The 23,820-nt window shown below is 58.0% G+C and overlaps 3 protein-coding genes across 9 annotated transcripts; all 3 read right to left on the bottom strand.

The window, feature by feature from the left end:
- Positions 1–150: 150 nt before the first annotated feature.
- Positions 151–3,691, bottom strand: C20H8orf58 (chromosome 20 C8orf58 homolog). Of its 3 annotated transcripts, none has more exons than XM_037812811.1 (6): positions 2,989–3,691; positions 2,426–2,590; positions 2,185–2,293; positions 1,946–2,058; positions 1,635–1,741; positions 151–1,116 (listed from the first exon to the last, which is right to left on the bottom strand). In XM_037812811.1, the coding sequence occupies exons 1-6, from the start codon at positions 3,547–3,549 to the stop codon at positions 1,044–1,046; spliced, it is 1,128 nt and encodes a 375-aa protein (XP_037668739.1). In that variant the 5' UTR covers positions 3,550–3,691; the 3' UTR covers positions 151–1,043. The 3 variants fall into 3 exon arrangements, with proteins under 3 accessions (XP_037668739.1, XP_037668740.1, XP_037668741.1); XM_037812812.1 differs by having other exon boundaries at positions 1,635–1,717; XM_037812813.1 differs by having other exon boundaries at positions 1,635–1,717; positions 2,450–2,590.
- Positions 3,692–10,149: 6,458 nt separating this feature from the next.
- LOC119516517 (PDZ and LIM domain protein 2-like) lies at positions 10,150–23,271 on the bottom strand. Of its 5 annotated transcripts, none has more exons than XM_037812816.1 (10): positions 23,160–23,271; positions 21,636–21,730; positions 20,738–20,889; positions 18,680–18,749; positions 18,411–18,562; positions 18,214–18,289; positions 14,465–14,547; positions 14,091–14,236; positions 12,434–12,551; positions 10,150–10,784 (listed from the first exon to the last, which is right to left on the bottom strand). In XM_037812816.1, the coding sequence occupies exons 2-10, from the start codon at positions 21,726–21,728 to the stop codon at positions 10,607–10,609; spliced, it is 1,068 nt and encodes a 355-aa protein (XP_037668744.1). In that variant the 5' UTR covers positions 21,729–21,730; positions 23,160–23,271; the 3' UTR covers positions 10,150–10,606. The 5 variants fall into 5 exon arrangements, with proteins under 5 accessions (XP_037668744.1, XP_037668747.1, XP_037668745.1 ...); XM_037812819.1 differs by having other exon boundaries at positions 23,145–23,247; XM_037812817.1 differs by lacking the exon at positions 21,636–21,730 and having other exon boundaries at positions 23,160–23,258.
- Positions 21,469–23,631, bottom strand: LOC119516439 (collagen alpha-1(I) chain-like). The gene is made up of 2 exons (XM_037812776.1): positions 21,731–23,631; positions 21,469–21,561 (listed from the first exon to the last, which is right to left on the bottom strand). The coding sequence occupies exon 1, from the start codon at positions 23,629–23,631 to the stop codon at positions 22,357–22,359; it is 1,275 nt and encodes a 424-aa protein (XP_037668704.1). The 3' UTR covers positions 21,469–21,561; positions 21,731–22,356.
- Positions 23,632–23,820: the final 189 nt, after the last annotated feature.

The raw sequence follows: 23,820 nt of genomic DNA, 5'->3' as shown, positions 1-23,820 counted from the left end.
ATCTCTGAAACCTAAGAGACCCAATGAAATTACTTGCTCTGAGTCTTGCCATTAATCACTGGCTATTTTAGACCCCATTAGCAATCTCAGTCTTTCCTCCCTCCAACACGCACACCCTCCCCTTTCTTGCTCACTTGACAGTTCACAAAGCACTTTGAGACATTTTAATCTCATTTTATCCTCATATCAAGCTTGTGAGGTAGGTAGGGCAGGCATCATTCTCTCATTCAGGAAATTAAGTGGGAAGCTGTGGCTCAGAAAAATTAAGACTTTCTCAAGCTCTAAAAGTTACTATGGGCTTCTGGTTTTAAAGCCGACAGTAAAAGTCAGTACAGAGCAGAGCAGCCGGGAATTGACCTTGAAGTTCCCCATGCCACCTTCCCCTTGTTGTCCCTAATCCACCCCCATTCTTGTTGCAGTCTTCAGGGGCTCTGCTCCAGGAGCAAGACTCGACTCAGGTACAGCCAAGGCAGCACTAGTCTCTGTACCATGGTTGCCCATGCAGGCATGAGGAGGAAAGAAGAAATCCAGATCAGTAACTGCTGACTGTAGAGTGAAGAGCAGTTCCATCCTTCTGCCATTACATCACCCAAACAGACTGACCCTTCTGGGTGCATTATTCCAGGAGAGGTGGTTGGATCCAGCCAGTTCACAACATTGACAGTCTCATATAGATATATAGATACAATTATACATAAATACATATCTGCAACACGCTGGGCCCGGACAGATTACCATACCAAACACGCTCTGAGGATGTTTGATAAATAAGTTAGTTCACATTGTATAAGCCCAGGGATTTCTGGCACTTCGGGGCCTGTCAGGAAACCAAGGCAGCTGCCAAGCTGCTCAGAGGAGAAAGATTCAGCCCTTGGCTCACAGAGAGGGCTGGCGTCAGCAGCTTTTCCTGGCAATGATGAGAAGCAGCACCAGGACAAAGGTCGAGAAAGAAGACTTCACTGCACACCCCCTCCACCCAGGGTCATGTCCCTGCACCAGGAAGTCTTAGCAGACAGAAAGGTTTTGTGCTCATTCTTTCTTAATCACTTATGATGGCATAAAGGTCTTCCAATGGGGTGGCACTGGGGTCTTTCAAGGAGGTCCCTTGACTCAACCCTGTGAAGAAGGAAAGGGCACGTCAGGCTAGCAGAAAGAAACAAAAGTAACAAGAGCCCTGCAGTTGATAGAGCATTGCTTAACTGCTATCTGGGATATGAATTGACATGGAGTTTCTTCCCCCTTAAGAATTATTCATATATTAACCCCTCCCCGCCCCAAGTGTGATGGACTTAACCCATTGTGGAATGCCTTGTCTGTGCCTCGACCCTGCTCTTCTCCCACCCACTCTGCCAACTCTGGAAGCTGGCCTATGCTTCAGGATTTGGGGGTGAGGGCTTGCGGGCTGGGGTGAGGAAATTTCCCATGTTCTGATCCTGCTTCTGCCACTGATGTTTTGTGTAGCCTTGGGAAAGTGGCTTTCCTCCCCTTTCAGTTCTCTTCCAGCACCCTTTCTAAGACTGTCTATGCCTCTCAAATTTTATAGGGACAAAGATAGCAACTAGTGTTACAGCCCCACATCCTGGTTCCTCAGTCTCCACCTGCTTCCTCAACCTAGGCTGGGCCGTGGCACTCACCTGGGGGTGGGCCCTTCAGGAGGCCCAGGGGGCTCAGGGTGTCGAGGTCTTCTCCAGCGGATCCGGTTGAGCAGGACCTTGACCTTGTCCCAGTGGGAGAGATCCCGCTGAGCAGAGGGTGAGGGGTAACTACGGAGCCTCTCCAAACACACATGACCCTGACCAAGCTCCCAGAGAGAGCTCCTGCCACACAGGAATCCTGCCTCTCCGCAGGGCTTCTGGCCATAAGGGTGTCCACATACCCCAGCCACATCCCTAATGCCCCCCACACCCATCCCACCACCTGCCCTCCATGCATCTCTCTCACCTACCTTATGTCCCTGAGAGGATGGAAAGGGATGGTTCGGCTCTGCGGGTGCCTCGGGCAGGCTGGCAAGGTTAGCGCTGAGGACTCCCCCTTTTGAGGGTGCAGCTGCTTTTCCTCCTTCAGAAAGAGAGTCAGTTTATCCAGGGCCAGGAATGGGGAGCTCCCTTTCAATCCAGGGTGGATCCTGGGCAGGCAGATGAGGTGGGCAGGGCAGGGGGAAGGGAGGCACAACTGCCCCTTCACCTGTCTCCTTTGTCTGGCTTAGCAGCTCCCAAGGCTCCTGCACCTCATTGCCTGGGGAACGTGGGGATGAAGGTGAAGGGGCCACAGCCGCCTCTTCCTCTTCAGGATCCTGTGCACAGAAGAGAAAGGAGTGATCAGGGCCTAGCTGGAGGGCTGGGGCTGTTCATAAGGGAGCCCTGGCTCCAGGGGCATACCCGTCCTCTGGCCGACCTCCCCCCTCCACCCACACCTGCCCACTCACCTGACCACCCAGTGGCTCACTCACCCCCTGAGGCCTCTGGGTCTGCAGCTGCAGGTAGAGCTGTTGGAGCCTCGCCATGTGCTCCAGCACCAGGCACAGGTATTCCAGGTAGCGAAGACCCTGCCCTGGGAGGGTGGCCCAGGCTTCAGGCTCCAATCTCCCCATCTGTGGGACTCAGTGAAGGAGGGAAGACTTTTGAACACAACCAAACTCCCCTTCTGGGCAGCCAGGCAGTATTTAGCCAGCAGATGGTGGGCAGAGCAGACAGGAAGAGCAGGAGCACACACACACACCCCCACACTGCTAGCTCCCCCAGTGCCCAGCCAGGCCTGGTGCCAGGCAGGGACCATACCTGCCCCCTGCCCTTGCAGGGGTGGCTACTCATAACTGGGAGTGGGGTGAGGAAAGAAGCTGTGACACAACCCATCAATTAGGGACAAGGAATGCTCCACCCCGAGAGAGCTCCAAGGAGACAAGGGGGGTGCAGAATTTCCCCTACCAGCTCTGGTGTTAAAGGCCTCTCTCCATCCCACTCTTTGCCCAGCCTGAGAGTTGGCACTCACCACCTCTGCTTCTTCCAGGCCTGCCTCTAGGTCAGTTTCTGCCTCAATGGCCTCCTGTTCCCCAGCTCCAAAAAGGGGCACTTCACACTCAGTCTCGCTCAGCAGCTGGAGAGGGCGATGGTGTCGTGACAAGCTGGCAGAGGAAATCGGGAGCTGGCGGGACCGCTCCAGCACCTGCTCCAGCTTTCGGCTGGCCAGGAGCCTGTCTAGCTGGCCAGGAGGCTCCACAGCAGCAAGGACCAGGGGCTCAGGACTCCCCACAGGCTCAAAGTCCAGAGAGTCCTGAGAAAGGCCTGGCGAGGTGGCCAGAGAGATGTCCCCAACTGCCATCTCCACTCCTGAATCCTGGGAAGCCAGTTTGAGAAGCGGCACCTGCCTGCCAAGACCTGTCAGTTCACCACCTCCATCCCCGGGCTCTGATGGGCACTGATTGGCAGCATCCTGGATCCGTCTGTAGGTGCTGATGACTCCAGGCACTACACAACTGTGCGTCAGCTCCTCACCAGCCCCATCTGTAAGGAGACGCAGGATGAGGCTGGCCATCCCCAATGCCCCCAGCATTCCTGGCAGCCAGCAGCATTCTCCCAGGTAGGAGTATCCCTGGCAAGCAGGGAAAGGAGGAGACTGGAAAGCCCAGCCCAGCCAAGGTATCTCTCTGACCTTGGCCGGGAGATGTTCGGATGGAATTCCCTTGTAACAATAATTGTTATAACAACTAACCCATACCACGGGCTGTCTGGTAAGCAAAGCCCTTTGAGTCGTGTCCATCAGCTCCTCCAGTGGCCTGTCTTCCTCTGTGGTGGGGGGCACTCTCTTCCCAGGGGCCTTTGTGCCCTAAGACCACAGGCTCTGCAGCTTCTTACCCCACAGGAGTGGGCTGCCCTGATGGGGCCAGAGCCACAGGGGAGAAGGGAAAGAGCACAAAGAAAGAAGCCTCAGTCCAAACTGCCCCAAAGCCTAGTGGTGGCAGGGTGCCTGATAGAGGGTCTCCTGGAACTCACCCAGGAGGGTGATAAAAATAACAATTATAACCATTTGGGGCTTTTGGCCTTTTAAGTGGGAAATAGTGAAGACTTTGTGGAGTTTACAAGAAAAAAGCAAAGGGAAAGAAAGGAAACTAGAGGGGGGAGTACGTTTGCAACCACTTATGGTCACCTGCGTCCCAAGCTTTCCTGCAGCCTCTGGCTCTGCAACTGTAATGATGCCCAAGGAGGCTGGAGAGGAGGGACAGAGCCACACAGGCGGCTGGCGGGAGGGCTGGATGCAAACCCAAGGCCTCCGAGCAAGGAAGTTGGTCAGGAAACCCACTCCAGCAGGCTCGCCTTGTAAGGGGTCCCCACGGGTGAGGCTTTTCTGGACTGCTGGCTGGGGGAGGGGCGGGCAGATCTGGGCATCCTTCAGGCAGGCGGGGAAGGAACCGCATGGGGAACAGAAGGAAGTGGACCGGAGGAAGGGGGATGGAAATAGGTGGCAGTTGGGTTAACGCCCCAAACCAGAGGGTCTCCAATGTTCACGACGACCCCAAATTAATCACTTGGCCCCTCAAAAGGGAGGCGGCGAGGAGGACGCCTCCAGGTAGTGCCGGGGAGGGGCGGGAGGGCAGAGAGGGGCTTCCCAGGCGAGGAGGGGCCGGGAGTTGGCTCCGGAGAAGGAGGGCCCCGGTGACGTGGGGCAGGTCCGCAGGACGGATCTCACCCGCCAGGCCCGAAGCCCCCTGACCCTCGCCCATGCCGGCGCTGGGGGGCGGGGACGACTCACCCCGACTGCGCCGCGGCTCCAACAGCGAAGACGCCGCCGCCGGCCCAGCATGGCCCCTCTCCGGGGCCCCGACCGCCGAACCCGGCCGCGGCCGCTGCAGACGGACAGACGAACTCCGGCCCGCGTCCCACGCGGCTCTGCCCCTCGGCTCAGCTCACGCGTCCGGACCCTGGTGGGCGCGGCCCCCGGGCTCTCCCCAGCGGGGGGCGGGGGGCAGCCGGCGAGCAGGTGTGCGCGGGGGGGGGGCGCGGCGGGGGTCCTGCCCTGTCACCTCTGCAGCCCCCCTAACCCTGGCTGGGACGAAGATAAGGGCCCCGAACCGTTGTCCTCCCGGGCCCAGGGAGCCCCCGCCTGGGACGCTGTGGGGCTCGGGGCGCAGAGTCACCCCGCCCCCGGGTTCACACGCCGGGGCCGTCTTCCTGCCGCCGAAATGGAGCCGGGGCGTGGGGGGGCGCGGGGGTGGGTGGGGTGGGAAGGACTGGACAGGAGCCTGGAAGGAAATGGAGCCCCACGTGCTGGCATTGAACGGGCGCTGACTGGAACCCGGGCGTTTTGGGGCGAGTCACTCAGCCTTTCAGAAACCTTGTGCGAAAAAAGGGGAGGGGGAGAATGATGCCTCCCGGAGTCGTTGGGTCAAATGAGACCGGGATGGGGAAATCCTTTACAACTGCAGAGGTTATTTTGTAGCCTGACGCCAAATGCGTGTCCTGGACCAGATCTGAACCCCGTGCTTCTCTCATACCTCGTCCTCACCCCCGGTACACTGAAGCTGGGGCTGCGTCTCCAGGAGCTCTGGGAGAAGTGAGCCAGCGGGAAAAGGGAGCAGTCTAGAGGCTGGTGAACCTATAAATGCTTCCCTGCCCCCATGCCAACCCTCTTTGGGCTCCCCAGGATTCCATCCCCCCTCCTAAACGGGGGCTGGGAGCCCAGGCAGCTGCTGAGGGTGCCACAGCCTGGAGATGGGACAGGGGCAGCGTCTGGAGACCTCCAAGGCAGCCGCCTCCTCCTGAGGGAGGGGGCAGGGCTGGGAAAATACCAGCAGGACCCAAGTCTCTGGCAGATAAGGAAGCCGTGGACGTGCTAACTTGCACCTGAGCTTCTGGGGGAGGGGGCTAGAGCCAGAGGCCCTGAGAGGAAGTGGTTTTTAGCTAGGAAGAAGACGACAGCATGTCCAGTATCTTCTGCTCCTTGCCCCTTTCTACCTTACTCAAACATCCTATGCAGGAGCCTTCTTCAGAGAGCCACAAACTATCAGATCCTAACTTGGATTGAGATGGAGAAATGGAAAGCCCACAGCCCAGGCCGGGGCAGGCAGGAGAGCCAAGTGCCTGAATTTTTGACCATCTTTTAACACTTTGAGTTTCAGGTCCTGGTCCTTACGTGCAAACAAAGGGTCAACTGGGTTGCCCTGTTCCCTACCCTATCCTCTGGACAGCCCCACTTGCTCCCCCAAATCTTTCTTTTTCCATACACAGAGAGGGAAACTGGGAAGGCTGGGTCTATCAGGAACTCCGGATGTTGTGGCACCAAAACTCTCAAGCTGTGCCAGACCCCACCCCAGCCCTCCTGGGTAAGAAAGAAGGGGGCCTGGCCAGGTGGCTTCCTCCCCCCACAAAGTGAGAGGGTGGGGAGGTAAAGAGAGACAGCCTTTGCCAGATCCCGCCCTGAATTTGGAGAATGTGAGGCCGGATTCCAAGCAGTCTCCCTGGTGACTCTGGGGCAGGAATGCATCTGGAAACAGGAAGCCAGGCGGCAGGAATGCCGTGTCCTCAGCACAAGGCTTTGTGTGTGGCTCAGAAGAACATACACACACACCACCCCCCCCACATCCTACACACGCTCCTCTCCAGGCATAGCCACCACGCCTCTGTGCAGGGGCGGAGCAGGTTCCAGCCCAAGTCCAGCTTGGGTCTTCCTCTCAGAGCGTGGCTAGGCGCCAGTGTGGGGGACCCGATGTGGGGGCCTGTGTGCTTCCTTCCTTCCCATTTGACTTGTGCCACCCCAACTGTGGCAGCCCCAGGCAAGGAGCCAGACCAGCCCTTCACCACCCGGAGGACTCCGTGGCCCCTGCATGACCATGTCCTGCCTCTTCTACACCCTGCCTGCCACAGGAGGAGAGCCCTCTCCTGTTGAGAGATGCTTGAACGAACAGGAAGGCAGCACCACCGCCCTTTGGCTGCCGACCTGGCAGGGTGAACCTTGGGTTCACGAGGCAGCCGAGAGCTGGCAGCCGGCGTGGAGTCCCCCCTCAGGCTGAGGCTGCCTCACAGCCTCCCGCGGGGAAGTCCCAGCTTCAGGAAGTGCATTTCCTGCAAGCTCAGCCTTGATGAGGCCCTGTGGGATGAAGGGCAAAGCCGGAGCCTGGAGGCAGCTCTGGACAGACTGGAGAGGCCTGGGAAGAGCCCAGTGTGGCCCACACTGGCGGTAGCTGTACCTGGAGGGCTGCCCTGAGGTAACAGAAGGACAAGTTAGAACGCTGGGCAGGTTCCATTCCCCGTCCCACCCTCCTAGCTGGGTGCTGTGGATTGAACCATGTCCCACACAAAGATACGTTCAAGTCCTAACCCTGCTCCTTGTGGATGTGAACCCAAATGGGGCCCTTGAAGATGTTATCAGTTAAGGGGAGGAATCAGGGTGGGCCTCAATCCTATATGACTGGAGTCCTTATATGCAGAGGAAATGTGGACACAGTCTGGAGAAGTAGAAGTTAAACTGGAGAGAGAGGCCATGGGACAGAGGCAGAGGCTGGAGCGCCTCCAGCCACCGCAAGAACACCCCAGGCTTCAGAGGAAGCGAGATCCTGCTGACACTTGAGTTTGGACTTCTAGCCTCCAAAACTGAGACAAAAAATTCCTGTTATTTAAGCCAACTAGCCTGTGGTACATTGTTACAGAAGTTCTCACCAACTGAGACACTAGATTTCCTTGGACAAATTACTTAAGCTCCCCGTGCCTCAGTTTCTTTATCTCTACAACAAGAATGAACCTCAGTGTTGCAAGGATTAAATGAGTGAAAGCCCTTAAAATGTCCCTGGCACACCAAAAGTGCTCTAAAATGTTAGCCACTGCTATTATCTAGTTATATAACTTTGGGTAAGTCTCTTTCACATCTCTACCAGAAGGGGGTTGAATCACATGCTCTCTGGGGCCACTTCTAAACCTGTCATCATCTCTGAAATTACTCCCCAAAATGCAGAAAGGAAGTGATGAGCACTGGATCAGAAACTGTCACAGCACAAATGGGCAGATTCCCTTCCCACCCCCATCCCCACCATGTCTGGAGTCCGAGGGGGTTGGGGCTCAGAGCTGGCTTGGGGTGAGGTTGAGGGCAGGGGTAAAAGATCAAAGACTGCCCAAACCTTCTCTGCTGACGAACTGATTTAGTTACTAACTCCATCTTCCAAAGAAGTTCCCTCCCAAGCTCAGGCTGGGCATGTGGCTACAGAGACCTCTGCTTCCCTCAGGACCCCTAGGAGTCTGTGGGTGCCCTGTGAGGAGAGGTGGCTAAACTAAAGAGCAAGGCCCCCCAGAATCCAGGGCCAGAGGTGGATTTTAACTTTAGCCCATTCAGCCTTGAAAGGCATTCAAAAGCTCACCAGCACACACATTTAACAAGTTTCCCCACTCCCCAGCATGGTTTGTTACATGCTGGGATCTGGCCATATTAATAAGCCCACCCATTTCAAGCTGTCACTTCCCTGCTTAAAATTTTCTGAGTGTCCACAGTGCTTCAATAAAGTTCAAACCAATTCTGGCATTCAAGTCTCCTCTATAATTTTGCCCCATCTCCTCCTTATTTTCTCTCATTAGCCCCTGTCCTAAAGTAAGCACTCTTATTGCAGTCACCCCACTCATTCACATAATGTCTTTTCCCCAACTCCTGACTATTGCACATGTTTCCCCACCTGAAATGTCCTCCCCTCACTTTCTGTCACCTGTCCAAGTCCCATCTGTCCCATCACACAGCCTCTTCTCTGAACTCAGGTGGCACTCCTGCATTTCCACTTTAGCCCTTAGTTCTCACTGCCACATATCATCATTTCATTCATGCCGGCTCAAATACTGTCCACTTGGCTATTAGCTCCAAGAAAGTGCTCCATATTCCTGTATCCCCACCCTGCTGAGAACCGAATATGAGTAAGCATGAATTCCTCTTTTGTGAGCATTCTCCCTGCCATGGCTGCATCTGACACTAGACGGCGCCAAGGAGGTTATCCTATTTCTGACCAGACAGATTCTGGCCAAGGTAGTCCTGCACCAGAGAGAGCGCCTCGATCTCTTCGATAAAAAAAAAGGCCAGTACTCAGGCAGCCATGCAGGCAAAACGTGAGACTAGTAAATCAAGGTGTAAATTGTATCAACAGGTGCCTGAGGCAGCAAGACAAGCAGGGTCTCCGCCAAGATTCCTCCCCAAAGAGCCCGAGAGCATAAACCACCCTCTGAAGCCCAGCTTTGATCTTTCCTGTGAAATAAACCGGGGCTGGCTGGGGGCTGGGAAGGTGGAGGGGGGTGGGCTAGAGCACCCAGCAGCACCTGCAAGACCTTTCCAAAATGTCCTCTGGAATTAGGACTGGGGGTGGCCATTGGAACAGGCCATGGGTCAGGGAGGAGACCAGTGCTCTCTTGCTTCTGACTCAAAACCACAAGGACGCACAGCACCGGACACGTGCATTGTTTCACATCAGCCACCAATGAAGCAAGCAGTGTTTCCCAGGGAAGAGGTGACGGCGTCTGGCAGAACAACCTGGGCTTCCTGTCGAGACCCCCGATGGAGGGGCCTCTGCCGGGGTTGTCTCAAGCCCTGGCCCGACCCCCTGGGCAAGGCTAGCCTGCAGCCCTTGCCTCGGGTTACTTCTGGTGATTCTTTCCCAAACAGAAGCAGACAGCCTCAAGCGTGTGCAGGAGGTATTCTAGACGTCGCCCTCCTGGACATCACCGCAGCCTCCTTTCCTGCCCACCTAGTTCACCCTGTGTAAGTTAGTAGGGTTGGCAGTGCCCACACACAGTAGAGTGTGAGACACAGAGGAAGCTGGCTTGGGCCCGTGCTGGCTGAACATGCGACTTTCTCACCGTCGCAGCCCTTGGCTGTGTTGGTCTCTGGGGCCGTCCTTGCTTCTCTGCCTCCTGCCCTCCAGCATCCCTTGTACTCTCCAGGCTTCCAGAGAGACATTCATTCCCTCGAAAGTATTAGGGACCATCCCAAGAAAATGGACACTTTCACAAAAGGATTAAGAAGAGCACAACTCTCAAAAGAAGCAAGCTTCTCCAGCAGGATGATGCCAGGTCCTGGGGTTCCTGGGGGGATAGAGATTTTGAGGGAGCGGGAAATGAAGATTATGTAAATAACCCACCCAGTAGGAGGGAGAAGTTCAGACCCAGGGGTTGGGGAAGGGAGGAGAGGGAAGACGGTAGCATCTCCTTTATTTTGTCTAAGTATATATATATATTTATAGAGCTCATATGTCAAAAACTATACACAGAGAACCCCTGTAGCCTCTGGCCCACTCCTCGGCTAGATGGTCAGCTCCTTTTCCCACTTACTTAATACCTGTGCACAAACATAATGAAAGTGGCACCCCCTCAGATGATGGCACATTCCTGCAGGGCAGAAGCTTGAAAGTATCTAGGAGAGGTCTGTGAAGGTGCGACTGCCCCCAGCACCCACAACAGAAGATAGGTCCCAGCCTCTGGCCTCACCCAGCAAGGGTGAAAGGGCCTCAGGCCGCCAAACTGAGTTCTGGTAAGAACCGCCACCCACCATCACCCCTTCCATGCCCACTCGCCGGCATGGCCCCTGGCCGGCAGGTGCCCGCAGAGCCTCTGGGTCAGTTACGGGCAGGGCTGAGGGCACAGCGAGGCCCTCAGGCCCGGGAGCTGACGGCGGAGGGGGCGGAGTATCGCTGGCGGGCGTGCTTCTCGCAGTACAGCTCGTCGCCCACCCAGAAGTGTCCGCGCATCTTCAGGTTCAGCCCGCAGTCTGCGCATGTGTAGCAGCCGGGGTGGCGGTACCGGCCGTCCTGGATGCGCACCGCCTGGTTCCTGCGGGGGCGGGGGAGCCGTTAGCCGCGGGGACGCGAGCGAGGGGGCCTGCGGCCAGATTCCCACCCCAAGTCAGGACCTGGGTGTGCCGGTTTGAATGTATTTTGTCCCCCAAACGCCATTATCTTTGATGTAGTCTTGTGGGACAGACTTTTGGTGCTGGTTAGATTTGCTTGGAATGTGCCCCACCCAGCTGTGGGTGGTGACTTTGGTGGGATACTCCCATGGAGGTGTGACCCCACCCATTCAGGGTGGGCCTTGATCAGTGGAGCCATATAAAACATGCTGACTCAAAGAGACTGAACGGAGTGCAGCTGTGAGTGACGTTTTGAAGAGGAACAAGCTTGCTAGAGAGTAAAGTCTGGGAGAAAGCCATTTTGAAACCAGAACTTTGGAGCAGACGCCAGCCACGTGCCTTCCCAGCTAACAGAGGTTTCCCAGACGCCATTTGAAGGTACCTGATTACTGATGTGTTACCTTGGACACTTTATGGCCTTAAGACTGTAATTGTATAGCCAAATACACCCCCTTTTTATAAAAGCCAATCCATCTCTGGTGTTTTGCATTCCGCAGCATTAGCAAACTAGAACAGAATTTTTGCGAGATCTAGAACACTGGGGGAAAACCCGAAACCCTCCCCGAGACTTGACTCTCCAGCCTCCCCTCGGGAATCTCGCTTCCACACCCCACCCCCACTCCCACTACCCCCCCACACACACACATCTCACCCACAACACACCCCCCAGCACACACAGTCCGCACACCCAGTGTCCCTAATGAAATCATCCCTCCCCACACAAAGCCCAAGAAACCCGCTCCAGATTCTCTTGCATTTTTATGGAGCAATGGTTCTCAAAGTGTGGTCCCAGAACCAGCAGCTTCACATCACCTGGGAACTAGTTAGAAATGCAAATTCTCAGCCCCCCATTGATCTCCTGGAGTTTTAACAAACTCTTCAGGTGATTCTCATGTGTGTTCCTTTGAGAACCACTACATAAAACACATTATCTTTCAACATACTTTCCTTATTTCTGCACAGCAGGACTAGCTATTATCCCGCTCTTCAGATGAAAAACTGAAGTCCAGAGAGGTGGAAGGATTTCACCTGATCCTTACCACTGTGCACCTGAGAAATCTACCTGGGGAACCTTTCAGCTATTCTCCAGAGAATCTGGTTGCATTCTAATACCACTTACTGAGAAAAAAATGAACCTACCTCTGGAAAATTTATCCTGTTTCAAAAGGGATGAGGGAGAGGGAAAGAGCCAGATTTTCCAGGAGGAGGTGCCTTACCTAGAGGCAGATCTCCAGAGCTTTGAGATGATTGAGGAGAAATCAAAAGCAGTAGCATTTCTTCCTCCTCTGGGGAGGGGAGAAGGGGCCAGGGGAGGAGAGCTGGGAGAAGGAGGACAGAGCTGAGGGTGGGGAGGAGACAGATGCAGTGGAAAGAAGCCAGTGCAGGCCTTCTAAGAAGGCTGAAAATAACCATCACAAAATCAGCCCGGGCACTTGCTCCCCTCCAGGTCCTGCTTGGGTGCCCGCCATTAACCCCTGCTGGGCCCAGCCCTTCCTGAGAGCATCCAGGCCCAGTGTGCCTGCTTACTTCATGCCAGCCACCCCTGCCCTGTGCCCAGCCCCTCAACACTCACGCGATGCTGGTACTGCACTTCTCACACGTGTGGAGCTTGGGTGGGGTGGCCAGGGTCCTGCCCGTGGCCAGGGAGGCCTGGGGGCTCAGCGAGCTCGGCAGGAAGACAGGTGTGCCACCTGGGAGGGGTGGGGGCAGACATGTCAGTGATCACCCACCAGCATCACCCGGGCTGTATTTAGTTATGTGCACTCCACCCTCCTTCCAAAACTGACCTGAGGAGACCTATAAAAGGCCCACTCACAAGGAGACATCTAAAGTAACACTGGCCATGAGAAGTCAGTAATGGACGAAGGAAGAGAATGATGCCTGAAACACTGGCTGAGGCCGGGTGCCTGCACGAAGCAGACTGGAGGGTGGGTTTGCCCAGGCCCAGGCAGACGTGGTGAGGCCATGCTCACTGCTGACCCATCAGGCAAAGCAGGCTTTTCTTCTCTGTGCCCCAGCAATGGGGACATGAATAGACAAAAATAATAGGTAATTATAGCACCACAACACCTTTGTACAGTTTTCAAAGGGCTTTCATATGCATTATTGCTTTTGAGCCTTAGACATCACTGAGGTGAAGCACTGACGTTATTGGGCAGGCATTGTCCCTATTTTTGCAGTCCAGGATGCTTCGGCGCCAAGGTAAGGCCACAAGGTCTTTTTGGGCTGACCTGTTGCACTGTCCCCTCAATCCTGCTGCCCCTCTCCCTGTGCCCTCTCCTGGGCCAGGAATGACAAGGGTTGCCTCTGTGAAGGCCTCAAACCTCAGAGCTGGAACCAGCCACCAGCTCTGGATGTTCTGCTTCTCAAATACTTCTCCTGACTTGCCCCATTCTCTTCATCCCTGATGCCACTGCCCAGGCCAGGCCCTGGTCATCTCTCTCAGGACTTGGCAGTGCCCCCACCCTCTGTACACACACACACACACACACACACACTGCTGTCAGACTGCTCATTCTAAAGGCCTGTAGATGCCCCTGCAGGGCCTTCCACTTCCTTATCAGCTGAGCATGGCTGTCTGCATGATAAACAGAGCTCCTCAGAGGCAAGCCACCTGTTACGGCCCCCACACCGCACAGGTCTGGGCCGGAGGGCGCAGTAAATGTTTGTCCAACCAGTTCATGAACGACTGGCAAGAGCCTACATCGTCTGTCCTGCTCATTTTGGCATCACGCGCACAGCCTGGCACTGTTATTCCGCTGACTCCTGGGTTCTGGCACTCCTTGGCCTGGCATGTGAGGAACCTCCATGGCCACCGCCATGCTGCCAGGCATGCTGTCCCCTCTCTCCCACAGCCCAGAGCCCTCTTGCTGCCAGACTCCACATTCCATAGTCCTCATCTTAAGGCCATTTGTTGACAACTTGATCTTTCTACAGATCCAGGGCCAATTCAAATCTCTCTTCCTCTGAGGAGGCCGGTCCCCAGGGGCCTCTCTCCCTCTCTACCAACCCCGTGTTCTCCTTATCCCAACCGGCACTGCAGTCACCTTTCGCGTGTACATCTGGTCTCCCCCACCAGACGGGCAGCCCCATAGGGCCGGGTTCGTGTCTTCCATGGATCTGCCCCCTTGGGTGCCTAGTCCTGTGATGAGTGCTTAACAGGCACTCGGGAAATTTCAGTTCAGTCAGGGTCCCAGGAAGTCCTTCCCCAGACCCCTGGACCCCCTGACCTTTCTCTTCAGCCTCCAGGGCTTCCTGCAAGATCCGGAAGGAGCTGGACTGCCGGGGGGCCACCCGCCCCTCACGATTTTCCTGCAGCATCTTGAAGACTTCCGAGTCCTCTTCCAGGAGGTGGCTGCCCCCTTCCGAGTCCACACTGTGGGGAGGGGAGGCAGCCGGGAATGAGGGTCCCATTCCCAGGGTGTTAGGACCAGGATGGAAGGGCGAGGAGAAGAATGTCCCCAATGGGAAATGATTCTGGGAGCTGGAGGAAAGCCAACTGGGGCTTAGAGGGGAGGGGACGCCCCATCCCTCTCCAAGAAACCAGTCCCCCCCCCCCCACCTTCCCAGGATCCCACCCCAGCCTTCCAGGGCCTGCTGGTACCTGAGCCGGGGACTGGAGGAACCGGGCCCCGGGGACAGCAGCAGCGCCAGCACAGCCGAATCGCCAGCGCGGCCGCGGCCTGCCTGTGGGGTGGAGAAGCAGCCAGAGGAGGAGTCAGTGGCGGGAGCCTCTGGCCCAGCACACCCCACTGTGCCGCCAGGCCCGGCTGTTCCCCAGGTCCAACGCCAGAGGGCCCCCAGCCCTCGCTGACCAGCAGGCACTCCAAACCCACCCTCAGAGCTGGCACCAAGGATGGGCAGGACCCAGGAAAAGGGGAGGGAGGCCGGCTGGTAAAGAGGGGTCCGTGCCCCTTTGTGGAGGTGTGTGGGCTCAGTGGAGGGATCAGGCAGGGGGCAGAAGGCTGCCCACTGGGTGAAGAGCTAAGCGTGGACACCGTGCATGTCAGTTGATGCTATGTCCTGCCATGTGTTGCCAAGGAGGTTGCACATTGGGCCCTGGCACCATTCCGACAGAACAAGCAGAGAGAAAATAACTGACCCTTTTGCGGTGAGGAAATGGAAACAGAGAGGTGTGGAAAGAAGGGGCCAAGCTCCCCTTTGGAAGGCCAGGGTCTGGGCCATCTGGGGGCCCTCCCCCAGGCTGCCTTGTCCATCTTGGGCTCACCCTTGCTCTCTGCATGGAAATCTTGCCATCAGTCTCACTGTTGCTCCCGTGGGCCAGTTTGAGGCCTGCACCTCAGTATCCTCCCCGACTCTGCTCCCTTCTCCACTGCCATCTCCAAAAGTACTAACCAGGCAAATGGAAGGGAGAGCCTCAGAGGACATCCGGTCCCACCCACCAAAACCAGGCAGGGTTGAAGGCACAATCTCCTGGGAGGCCAAACTCCCTCAATTTTAAAATTGTGGGGTAGAGTGGAAAAAAAAATTGCAAGCGTTCTGAATCTAAAAGAGGAAACATCAAAGAATTGTGAGAAGACAGCCCTTCTTCCATCAGTTCACAATCCTCTGCCCTTGGGGTTGTTTGTTAAAAAGTTTTACAGGGCAGGAGACTGAGGACTAGCAGGGCCAGTGGCTCAGGCAGAGGCAGCACCAGGCTCCGGGATGCCCGGCTGGCACTGTGCTGTCAACCAACGGACTGTGAAACAGTTTCCTTGGGAAGGACGGCCAGCACCTAATACTCAAGAATTAGGTCACATCTCACTGTCCTAGACAGGGGAGCCTGTGCCCTGCAGAGGGGCACCAGCCCAGGAAGGGAGGACAGCTGAAGTCTGGCCCAGGCTCCCTTCCCAAGCCTAGTCCTTGTGTCCATCTCAGAGAAGAGAGGCTTTCTTCTGCTTTGCTTCTGCTCACCAAGGAGTGTGCCTGCCTGGAGGGAGCAGTTTCCAATTCCCAGAAAGGCCCCAGAAGGGCTGCTGGTGTTCTGGACCTTAGGCTGTCTGCAGCCTTTGTCAGCTCAGAAGCCAGCAGGAAGACCATGGCCATAGCAGACATGGGGACGCCCACTAATCACAACCCTCTGCCCTTCCAGCCCACAGCCCATCCTCACCGGTGCCCCGGCCTCACTTCCTGCCAGACCACCATGCCCTGGTGGAGAAGGAGCAAACCCCCTTACTTGGAGAGGCTTCTGCCTTTCCCCTCCCTCCCACGCAGGTAGGACACCTGCTTCCTTAGAAGGGATAGTTGGTCTCCAAATTCAGAAAAGCGACACCCTCCTCACCTGCCCGTCAAGAACTATCTGGAGCCAACATCTCTCGAAAAGTATTCTGGGAACACAAATACCTCAGGGTACGTTAAGGGGGGGCGGGGTGGAGAAGTTCCGTGGTTAAGCACTATTTGGGAAATTAATAAAATAAAGTTTCTCTCTAACAAGTCTCAAGAGTTTAAGAAACTCAAGTACACAGTGACCCTCGAGATGGGGCCGAGGAACCCTGCGACTCCCACACTGATTTGACCACAGCCCCATTTGAAGTCCAGCATGTCAGCTCCATGGGGTTAGGCATTTCTGCCTGCATTTCCCCTTGTGCATGCCCAGACCCTAGAAGGGGGCCTGACACAAAGCAGAGGCTCAGTAAACACGTGCCGGTGGGATGAGCAAATGACCAGGAGTTCTCGGGCCAAGGAAGGGGACTCAAGAGCATTGAGGCGAACTCTGAGGCCCAGAGAAGAAAAGTGGCTTGTCCGGGGTTTCCCAGCTCTTTGCTGGCGGAGGGGGACTGACTCAGGTCCGCCCAGCACTCCGCCCAGCGCTCTTTGTTACATAGCATCCATATCTGTGGTTCTCAAACCTCACCCGGTGCCTCAGCATTGCCTGGAGGGCTTGTTAAAGCGCAGCCGGCCCATCCCCCGGGCCTTCTGGTTCACTAGGGCTAGAGTCGAGCAGGAGAGTTTGCATTTCGGACAAGTTTCCAAGTGGTGCTGCCGGTTTGAGAGTCACTTCCCACCCCACGCTGCATCTCCAGTGCTGGGAGCATCACAGTCAAGGAGCCCGGAAGGCTTTCCCTTGAACACAGTGGTCCTCCAGAGCTCAGGCCAGGACAGAATGTCCCTTCCCAGACATGCTCTCCCTAGACCAAGGTCATTATCAGCTCATCTCAGCCCCAAGCTCTCTTTAAGAGGCTCTCTCCACAGGCCCCCAACGCCCAAACACTCAGGTCTCTGCTCGCACCATTTCCCCATCTCCTACATCCAACCTCCTCTCCTCATACTCGACCCAAATCTCACCATGTCCTACCTTCCGTGACTAGCGACATTCCTGACAAAGCCTTCTCAGGCCACCCCAGCCCACACCCAGCTCTCCCCTCCTAGAATGCCTCCTGCTTTTTTAATTAATACCATACTGTTTAGTGCTTAATTGTCCCAAAATTATTTTTTTTGCATGTTTTTCTTATCTCCACAACTACGTTTTACATTCTTTAAAGACAGGGATCTCATTGAGAAGCTCTCCAGGTCCCACAGGGCCTGCAGGCCACTGGGCAGGGCAGGCACCTCTCAGGCCACCAGGGAGCCCTTCCTGTGCCTCCCCCTCCTTCCTTCTCCAGAGCCCCCGGTTTCCAGTACCCTCCTCCACCCACCCCCAAAGGCTCTTGCTCTCTGGAATGCAGAATCAACCCAGCAGGATCAATTCCAGCAGCTGGGCCTCATCCCCTTCACCCCTGCCGCTGGATACAGCCCCCCTCTGCTCTCTGCCACTGTGGCCGGGGACTACGGACCTCCCCACCCCGACCCTGGGAAGGAGAAATACCACCAGGGTGGCCCAGGCTGTCACGAGTGGACTGTGGGACCTGGGGAGTCCGCATGAGAAGGGGAGACGAGAACAGACAGAATGAGCAGAGCCTCAGTCCCACTGGCGGTTCCCAGGGCTGAGGCAGAAGGAGGAAGAAGGGGGGTGGGGTGCCGGGAGTTGGGGGCAGACATGGGGCTTGGAATGGGGAGGAATGTGTTCAAGAGATGCAGCCAGAGCCAAAAGGGAATCATCCCAACAACAGCAGCAAAACTATTTCAGCCCCAGCCCAAGAGAAACACACTGGAAGGGAGGGAGTCAGCAGAAAGGGGGTGGCAGGAGTGGGAGGTGGAAGGGCCACCTGGGCTGGCAGGGTCACGGCGGTGGGTGGGTGGGGCAGCACTGTGAGCAGGACCCACCACAGAAGCAGTGACTCCCGGCTCAGGAGAGGTGAGGGCTTGTTGCTAGGAGATGGAGGCACTGGGGACCCAGGGGATGCCACTGGCAACCAGTCTGGAAGGGGACGTTCTTCTGTTTCCCTGGCTTTCTCCTGCCACCAGGGGCCTCACCTGTCGGCTTCCAGGGCGGCTCCCGTAGGACGGGCGGTCAGCGGCCAGTACCGGAGAGTATGCCGGGCTCTGGAAACTGAAATGGAGAAATGGGTGCTGTGGATGCCAGGGGCCCCACCCAGGCTGCCCCAGGGACGAAGAGGGTGACCTCAAAGCTCCAGAGGCCCAGGTGGCCGGGGTGCCCTGCCTGCCCTCACCTGCGGCCGATCACTGCCTCTCCAGGAAGGACCTGTGGGCTGCCAGGGGGCAGGCTGGAGGAGGGGCTGCTGGGCTGGGGGCTCAGGGATGCGGGGCTGGAGTAGGACAACCTCAGGGAGGACTGGCTGTCACTGTGTGTCCTCACGGAGCCCTGTGGAGAGGGGGGCACAGAAGGGCTGGGCGGCTCGGTCCCCCACTGGCCCTGCCCCTCAGGCCTCACCCTCCCTTCAGGGTCTTGGGGCTCCCAACTGGCAAGGCCCCATCTCACCTGGAAGCGAGTAGCCAGCACCTCCAAGGAGCTCTCACCGTTAGTCTGCCCAGGCGAGGCAGCCCGGGACCTGAGGAAGCAAGGCGGGGGGGGGGACGGTCCAGGGAGGGGCCACAGAGCTCACCCCACCCGGCCCCTAGCCTGGAACCTCAAGACTGCTAAATGTCCGGTCAACTTGTAAATGTCCGGTCAACATGTAATTTTGCAAAATTGAAAAAAACAAAACAAAACAGTCATCAACTACTGCCATCCTTTCTTAAAAGACAGTTTAGTACCAAAAGGCAGAAAGAACATACTTTCAGAAAAATGTCATTTAGATTCAATAAATTTAACTGTATTTAAAAGCTCCTTGTATTATCACCCCCTATGTTTTTTGTTTTTTGTTTTTTCTTCATTTCAGCCAGACTTTGTCAGTGGCCAACAGTTTCTAGATCAATCTGGGAGGAGATTGTTGACTTCGTATAATCCCTTGTATTTGACCCATGGAAGTGAGGTGCCAGTCAGTGGCTGGTCAGTCGCCCACTCCCCCAGCTAGAGGCTCGCCCCCAGCAGCTCCACCGCCTGATGGCTCTAGTACCTTTGAGAGGTCACTCACCGTCCCTTCCACAGGCTCCACCCTCCCTCCCCAAAAATAAAAGGGTGGAAGGGCCTCCCTTCCCTCCCAGGCAGGCAGCTGAAAGACCAAGCCTAGAAGAGGATGCCCAGGCAACAAGCAGGCTCAGATCCCCCTCCAGTCCCCACCACCCGTGAGGGGGCTGCCCCCACCCCCCATTCCTCAGGGCCTCCCTTCCAAAGCCCTTCCCAGCTGAGGTCATTTGAGGGCCAGGAGCTGGCTGAGAGTGGGCACTGACCGAGTCCCATCGCCACTACAGCCACTTCCAGAGAAGCCAGCAGGAACCTTGGGCATCAGCACACACCCCAGCCTCGGGGTGGGGTGTGGGGCCAACCTGGGAGGCTCTAGCCACAGGGCTTCTGGAAGCCTGCGAGGTCTCCTGGGGGCTGGGAGGTGGGCTCCACAGAAGAAAGAATGGGCAGGGAGCCCTGACTTGCCAGGTGTGGAGCTGGCGGCCTGGGGGAGTCTGGGAGGGACCCAGTGGAAGCACTGGGGTCAGCAGTTCCCTGCCCCGCCCCCACCAGGCTGCAGCCTCCTGTGGCTCTTGGTCCCATTCCCAGATGCCAGGAGGTACTTTCCACCCTCCTCCTCTGCATCCCTCTCCCGTAAACACTCAGGATCCAGAATGGCATGAAGGGGTCACTTTGGCAGCCGGGACTGCAGCACCGTCATGGAAACAGCTTCAGCAGTACCAGCAGGGCAGTGGGGCAATGAGAGGACAGGGACACGGAGCCCAGAGAGCAGCTGGCGGTAGGGACAGTGGTGGAGGGGCAGAAGCATCTGACTCAGGTTCAAGGCCCGCCCAGAAAGGGCTCTCCTGGCTGGGGCATCTCCCAGCATTCCTGACCTGTGACTCACCGTGATGTCCCACCCCAAGGGGCCACCTGTTCTCCCCACAGCCGTGGCCTCAGGGCTCACCACCCTACCAGCCTGGGACTCTGCCTTTACCAGCAGAGCCCAGAGTGGTGATAGGGAAGGACAGAGGAGCTGCATGGGGAATGAAGCCCCCAGAACTCCTGGCCCCCACCTGAGATCCAAGGCTACCCCATCATGGAGACAGGGGTCCTGGAGAACCAGCCCAGGGTACACCTTAACCACAAGTTTCCCCTCTTCAACCCACTTCAGACCCACACCCTGTACCCTTCACACTCTTGGGAACCAGTCAAACCCGGGCTGCCAGGTGGCTGGTGCCAGCCCGCCCTGCCCTGCCTGTGGCTGCATGCCCAGCCTGGCGCCCACCTCCACCCAGCTGGGCATGGGGACACCCCTCAGCCCACCCTGATTCCCTCTCCTCTGCTCCAGGGCCTGGAGGCCAAGACCTCCTTGCAGCTGTGCAGAAAGGGCTCAGGGCAGGCCAGGTTGGGGCCGGTCTCTAGGTGTGGGCAGTGGGCTGGCGCAGCAGAGAGAGAGAATGCCGGGTGGCGCCACAGAGGGGGAGGCCCTACCGGTCCAGCTGCAGCCGCAGGGGCGAGGGGCTCTGGCGGATCTTGCTCTGGGCCTCGGCGTGAAGCATGCCCTCTGCACTCTCCCCATTGATGGCCACGATGATGTCGCCAGGTCGGAGGTCAGCAGCCTCGGCCTTGCTCCGCTCAGTTACCTGCAGGGGATGAGGAGCTGGGAGTCAGTGCCCATGTTCAGACAGTGCAGAATGGGGTGAGGGACGGAGGACAGGGGATTTCCCTCACTCTTGCCCAAGAAACCCAGAAACTTGTCTGAAGTAGGCTGGCTTGCTGTCCCCTTTAACATCCCTCTCCCTGCCCAGGCATTCTCTGCCCCAGGCCTTGCTCTCAGCCAGCCAGCAGCTAATCCCCTCCAAAAGCTGAAGTGGCAGTCCCTCACAAACCCCCATCCCCCCGCACTGGCATTCTAATGGGGTTCTCCCAGAGCATGTGTAATGGCAGAATTTCAGGAACTGTAACTGGAAATACTTTCGGATAAAAAAGCTGCCCGTGCAAATCACACCTTACAGGTGACTGCCTGCACACCTGCTTTCCCCGGGAACACTCCCCACCTGGGCCCAGGCCTAGGTCAAGGGGAAACAAGAACTCAGGGGCTCTTGTTCTAGTAACTAACCAAAATGGCCACCAGCAGGTGTGGAGTTAGTGATCGAGGAGAAAAGAGCAGGCCCTGTACCTGGCCCTGCTTCCCTTCACTCCCCAGAAGCCTGCTCCTGAGGAGCCACCACATCCCATGGCAGCAGGGCCCCGGCCCGCAGCACCAACTCTCCCAGAAGCAGGCCTCTGGCTCCAGCACGGAAAAAGAAAGGTGTCTGTGGGGCACAGAGAGGACAAGGCAGGCCCTAACTTGTGGGGATACCTCCTGTCTCCTGGAACCAGCCCTTACCTTGGTCACCACGATGGGCATGTGGAAGTCCCTGCCCCCCGTGATGCGGAAGCCCCAGGGAGCCGGCCCCACCACATCCACCGTCAGCACCATACCTGAGGAAGAGATGGCCAAGAGGCGGCACCTGCCACACCAAGCCCCGGAAACGCTGGGAGGTGGCAAAAGAGAGGCAGAGGGACACGAAGAGGGTAGGACAGGCTCACAGAGCAGCCAGGCAGGGGCTGGGGCTGGCGGTGTGGGTAGAGGAAGTGACCGACTCCCTCCCTCCTGTTTCACTTCCCCCCACCCTGGGAAGCCATGACTGAGTTCCCCCTTCCCATGGTCTTCAGCAGAAGCGTTGCCAGGAGGCGGGCTGTCCAGGGTGCCAGGCAGGGGCTTGCTGGAGTAGGTGTGGGCAGGGACTGCCAAGTCGTAGGAGATGTCAGCATTACCCCCCTTCACCCCCGCCACATCAGGGCTGTTAAGTCCCACTAGGGCTGACTTCCTGTCCCCAAAACCCACAACACAAGGTACTTCCTCCCCCCTCTGGGGGAAGGGCAGGCAGGCAGCCTGGGGTGATCAGGGCTCCAGGAACATCAGTGACAGCATCGCCCCAGACTGCGCCATCAGCCGGCTGGATGGGGGGCTGAAGGCCAGGGTCTTCGGATGGACCCCAGAAATGCGGTTCAGGTGGGCAAGGCAAGGTTCCTCCAAGGACCTGCTGCCCTCTAAACAGCCGGAGTCAGAAGGACAGAACTCGTCTTCTCTCTAGGCACACACCTCCGGGTGCTAGCCAGCCAGGGCAGACCGACTGCTCCCCGAGCCTGTGAGCCCACTGATGCGGCCTGCCCGCTGGGGCCACAGGCCTCCCTCCACCGCCCAAGGGAGTGTCCCTGCACAGCACCAGGCCCTCGTAGTGTTTCCTGAGCCTCAAGTTCTGGATCCAGGAGCCAACCCGTGCAGGAAGCTGCAGCGCCAGACCAGGCCACCATCCAGCCCAGCACCCACCCTGGGGCTGCCCCTGGGGAGGTCCAGAGACCACAGTGTACCAGAGTCTACCGAGGACACCAGCGCTGCTGCCAGGACCCGAGGAAGGAGCACCCAGGCCAGCAGGTCTGTCTGCATTATCCCTGGCCAGCTGGCTTCCTCTTTTGCCCAAACCTACCCTCTGTCCCTCCCCAGGCCCCCCGGCCGGGACGCCCTGACATTCCCGGACCTTTGAGCCGGCCAGTGGACTCCGTGCTGCCGGCGGCCCTGGGGAGGTGCCCAGCCCGTCCGGCCCGGCTCTCCCAGTTCTGCCGCCTTCTATGCTCCGAGGCCAAAGTACCCGAGGGCCGGGGGCTGGAGGAGCCGCACCCGGCCCGGGAAGGCCCAGCCCGCGGGGGGCGCTGCAGGGAGAGGGGCTGTTCGCCGTGCAGAGGGGCGTCGAAGGAGCCCGGGGCGCGGGGTGCTGCGGACGAGCTCGGGGCCGAGGGAAGCCCCGAGCCCCAGGCGGGGCCGGGCGGAGGGTGCGCAGGTGGGCGCGCTCACCTGGCTGGCGCTCACCTGTCGGGCTGGGCGGCCAGTCCCGGGAGGGCAGGGAAGGAGGGGAGGCGAGGAGAGGCCGCCGCTTTCGCAGCTGCTGCCGCCGCCGTCTGCCCGGCTCTGGGGAGCGCCCGCCCGGGGCTGCGGGACCTGCCTCCGCCCATGTGATCCCGGGGCCGCCCCTGCCGCCGCCCCTGGCCCGGGACGCCGCCTCCTCCGCGCAGCCGAGCCCGGACGCCACACCTGGCCCGCTGCGGGGGAGGGGGCTTCTCTGCCCAGAGCCCCCTGTAGGCTGAGTGCCCCCCACATGCCCCCAACTTCCCTCTCTGAGTGCAGGGGAGGCATTGTGGTGACAGGTCCCCCGACCCAGTTCACAGACAGCTGTGGTCACCACCCCTCGAGCTGACCCTGTCCGGCAGCGTCCCCCAATCCTGTCCCCTTTAAATCGGCCCTGGGGCACCCCCTCCCCCGAGACGGGGGAGGGCTGGGTCATCTGCGGTCCGGCCCCGGGCTCTCCACCCACCCCAGGTGCTGGTGCCCATACAGCCACGACACCCACAAACCCGAGCCACGGGCTGCCCCTCGGCCCTCCTCAACTCCCTCTGGACGGCCGCGCCCTCCCTCCGCGGTGGCTGCGGCTGCCGCGATCTCCGGGCTGCACGGAGCCTCCCTGCGCTAGAGT

The sequence above is a fragment of the Choloepus didactylus genome, chromosome 20, assembly GCF_015220235.1.
Source record: "Choloepus didactylus isolate mChoDid1 chromosome 20, mChoDid1.pri, whole genome shotgun sequence".
NCBI lineage: Eukaryota > Metazoa > Chordata > Mammalia > Pilosa > Megalonychidae > Choloepus > Choloepus didactylus.
This window is presented reverse-complemented; position numbering and strand designations above follow the sequence as displayed.

Coding starts and splice junctions, on each gene's coding strand:
- C20H8orf58 (XM_037812811.1), bottom strand. CDS start 3,549: ATGCTGGGGGCATTGGGGATGGCCAGCCTCATCCTGCGTCTCCTTACA. Junction 2,591..2,988: donor GCCTGGAAGAAGCAGAGGTG/GTGAGTGCCAAC, acceptor TGAGTCCCACAG/ATGGGGAGATTGGAGCCTGA. Junction 2,059..2,184: donor AAGCCAGACAAAGGAGACAG/GTGAAGGGGCAG, acceptor CTCTTTCTGAAG/GAGGAAAAGCAGCTGCACCC.
- LOC119516517 (XM_037812815.1), bottom strand. CDS start 21,479: ATGTGGTGGCTCCTCAGGAGCAGGCTTCTGGGGAGTGAAGGGAAGCAG. Junction 18,750..20,737: donor CTGCGGCTGCAGCTGGACCG/GTAGGGCCTCCC, acceptor TTGCTTCCTCAG/GTCCCGGGCTGCCTCGCCTG. Junction 10,785..12,433: donor AAGTGCAGTACCAGCATCGC/GTGAGTGTTGAG, acceptor CCGCCCCCGCAG/GAACCAGGCGGTGCGCATCC.
- LOC119516439 (XM_037812776.1), bottom strand. CDS start 23,631: ATGACCCAGCCCTCCCCCGTCTCGGGGGAGGGGGTGCCCCAGGGCCGA.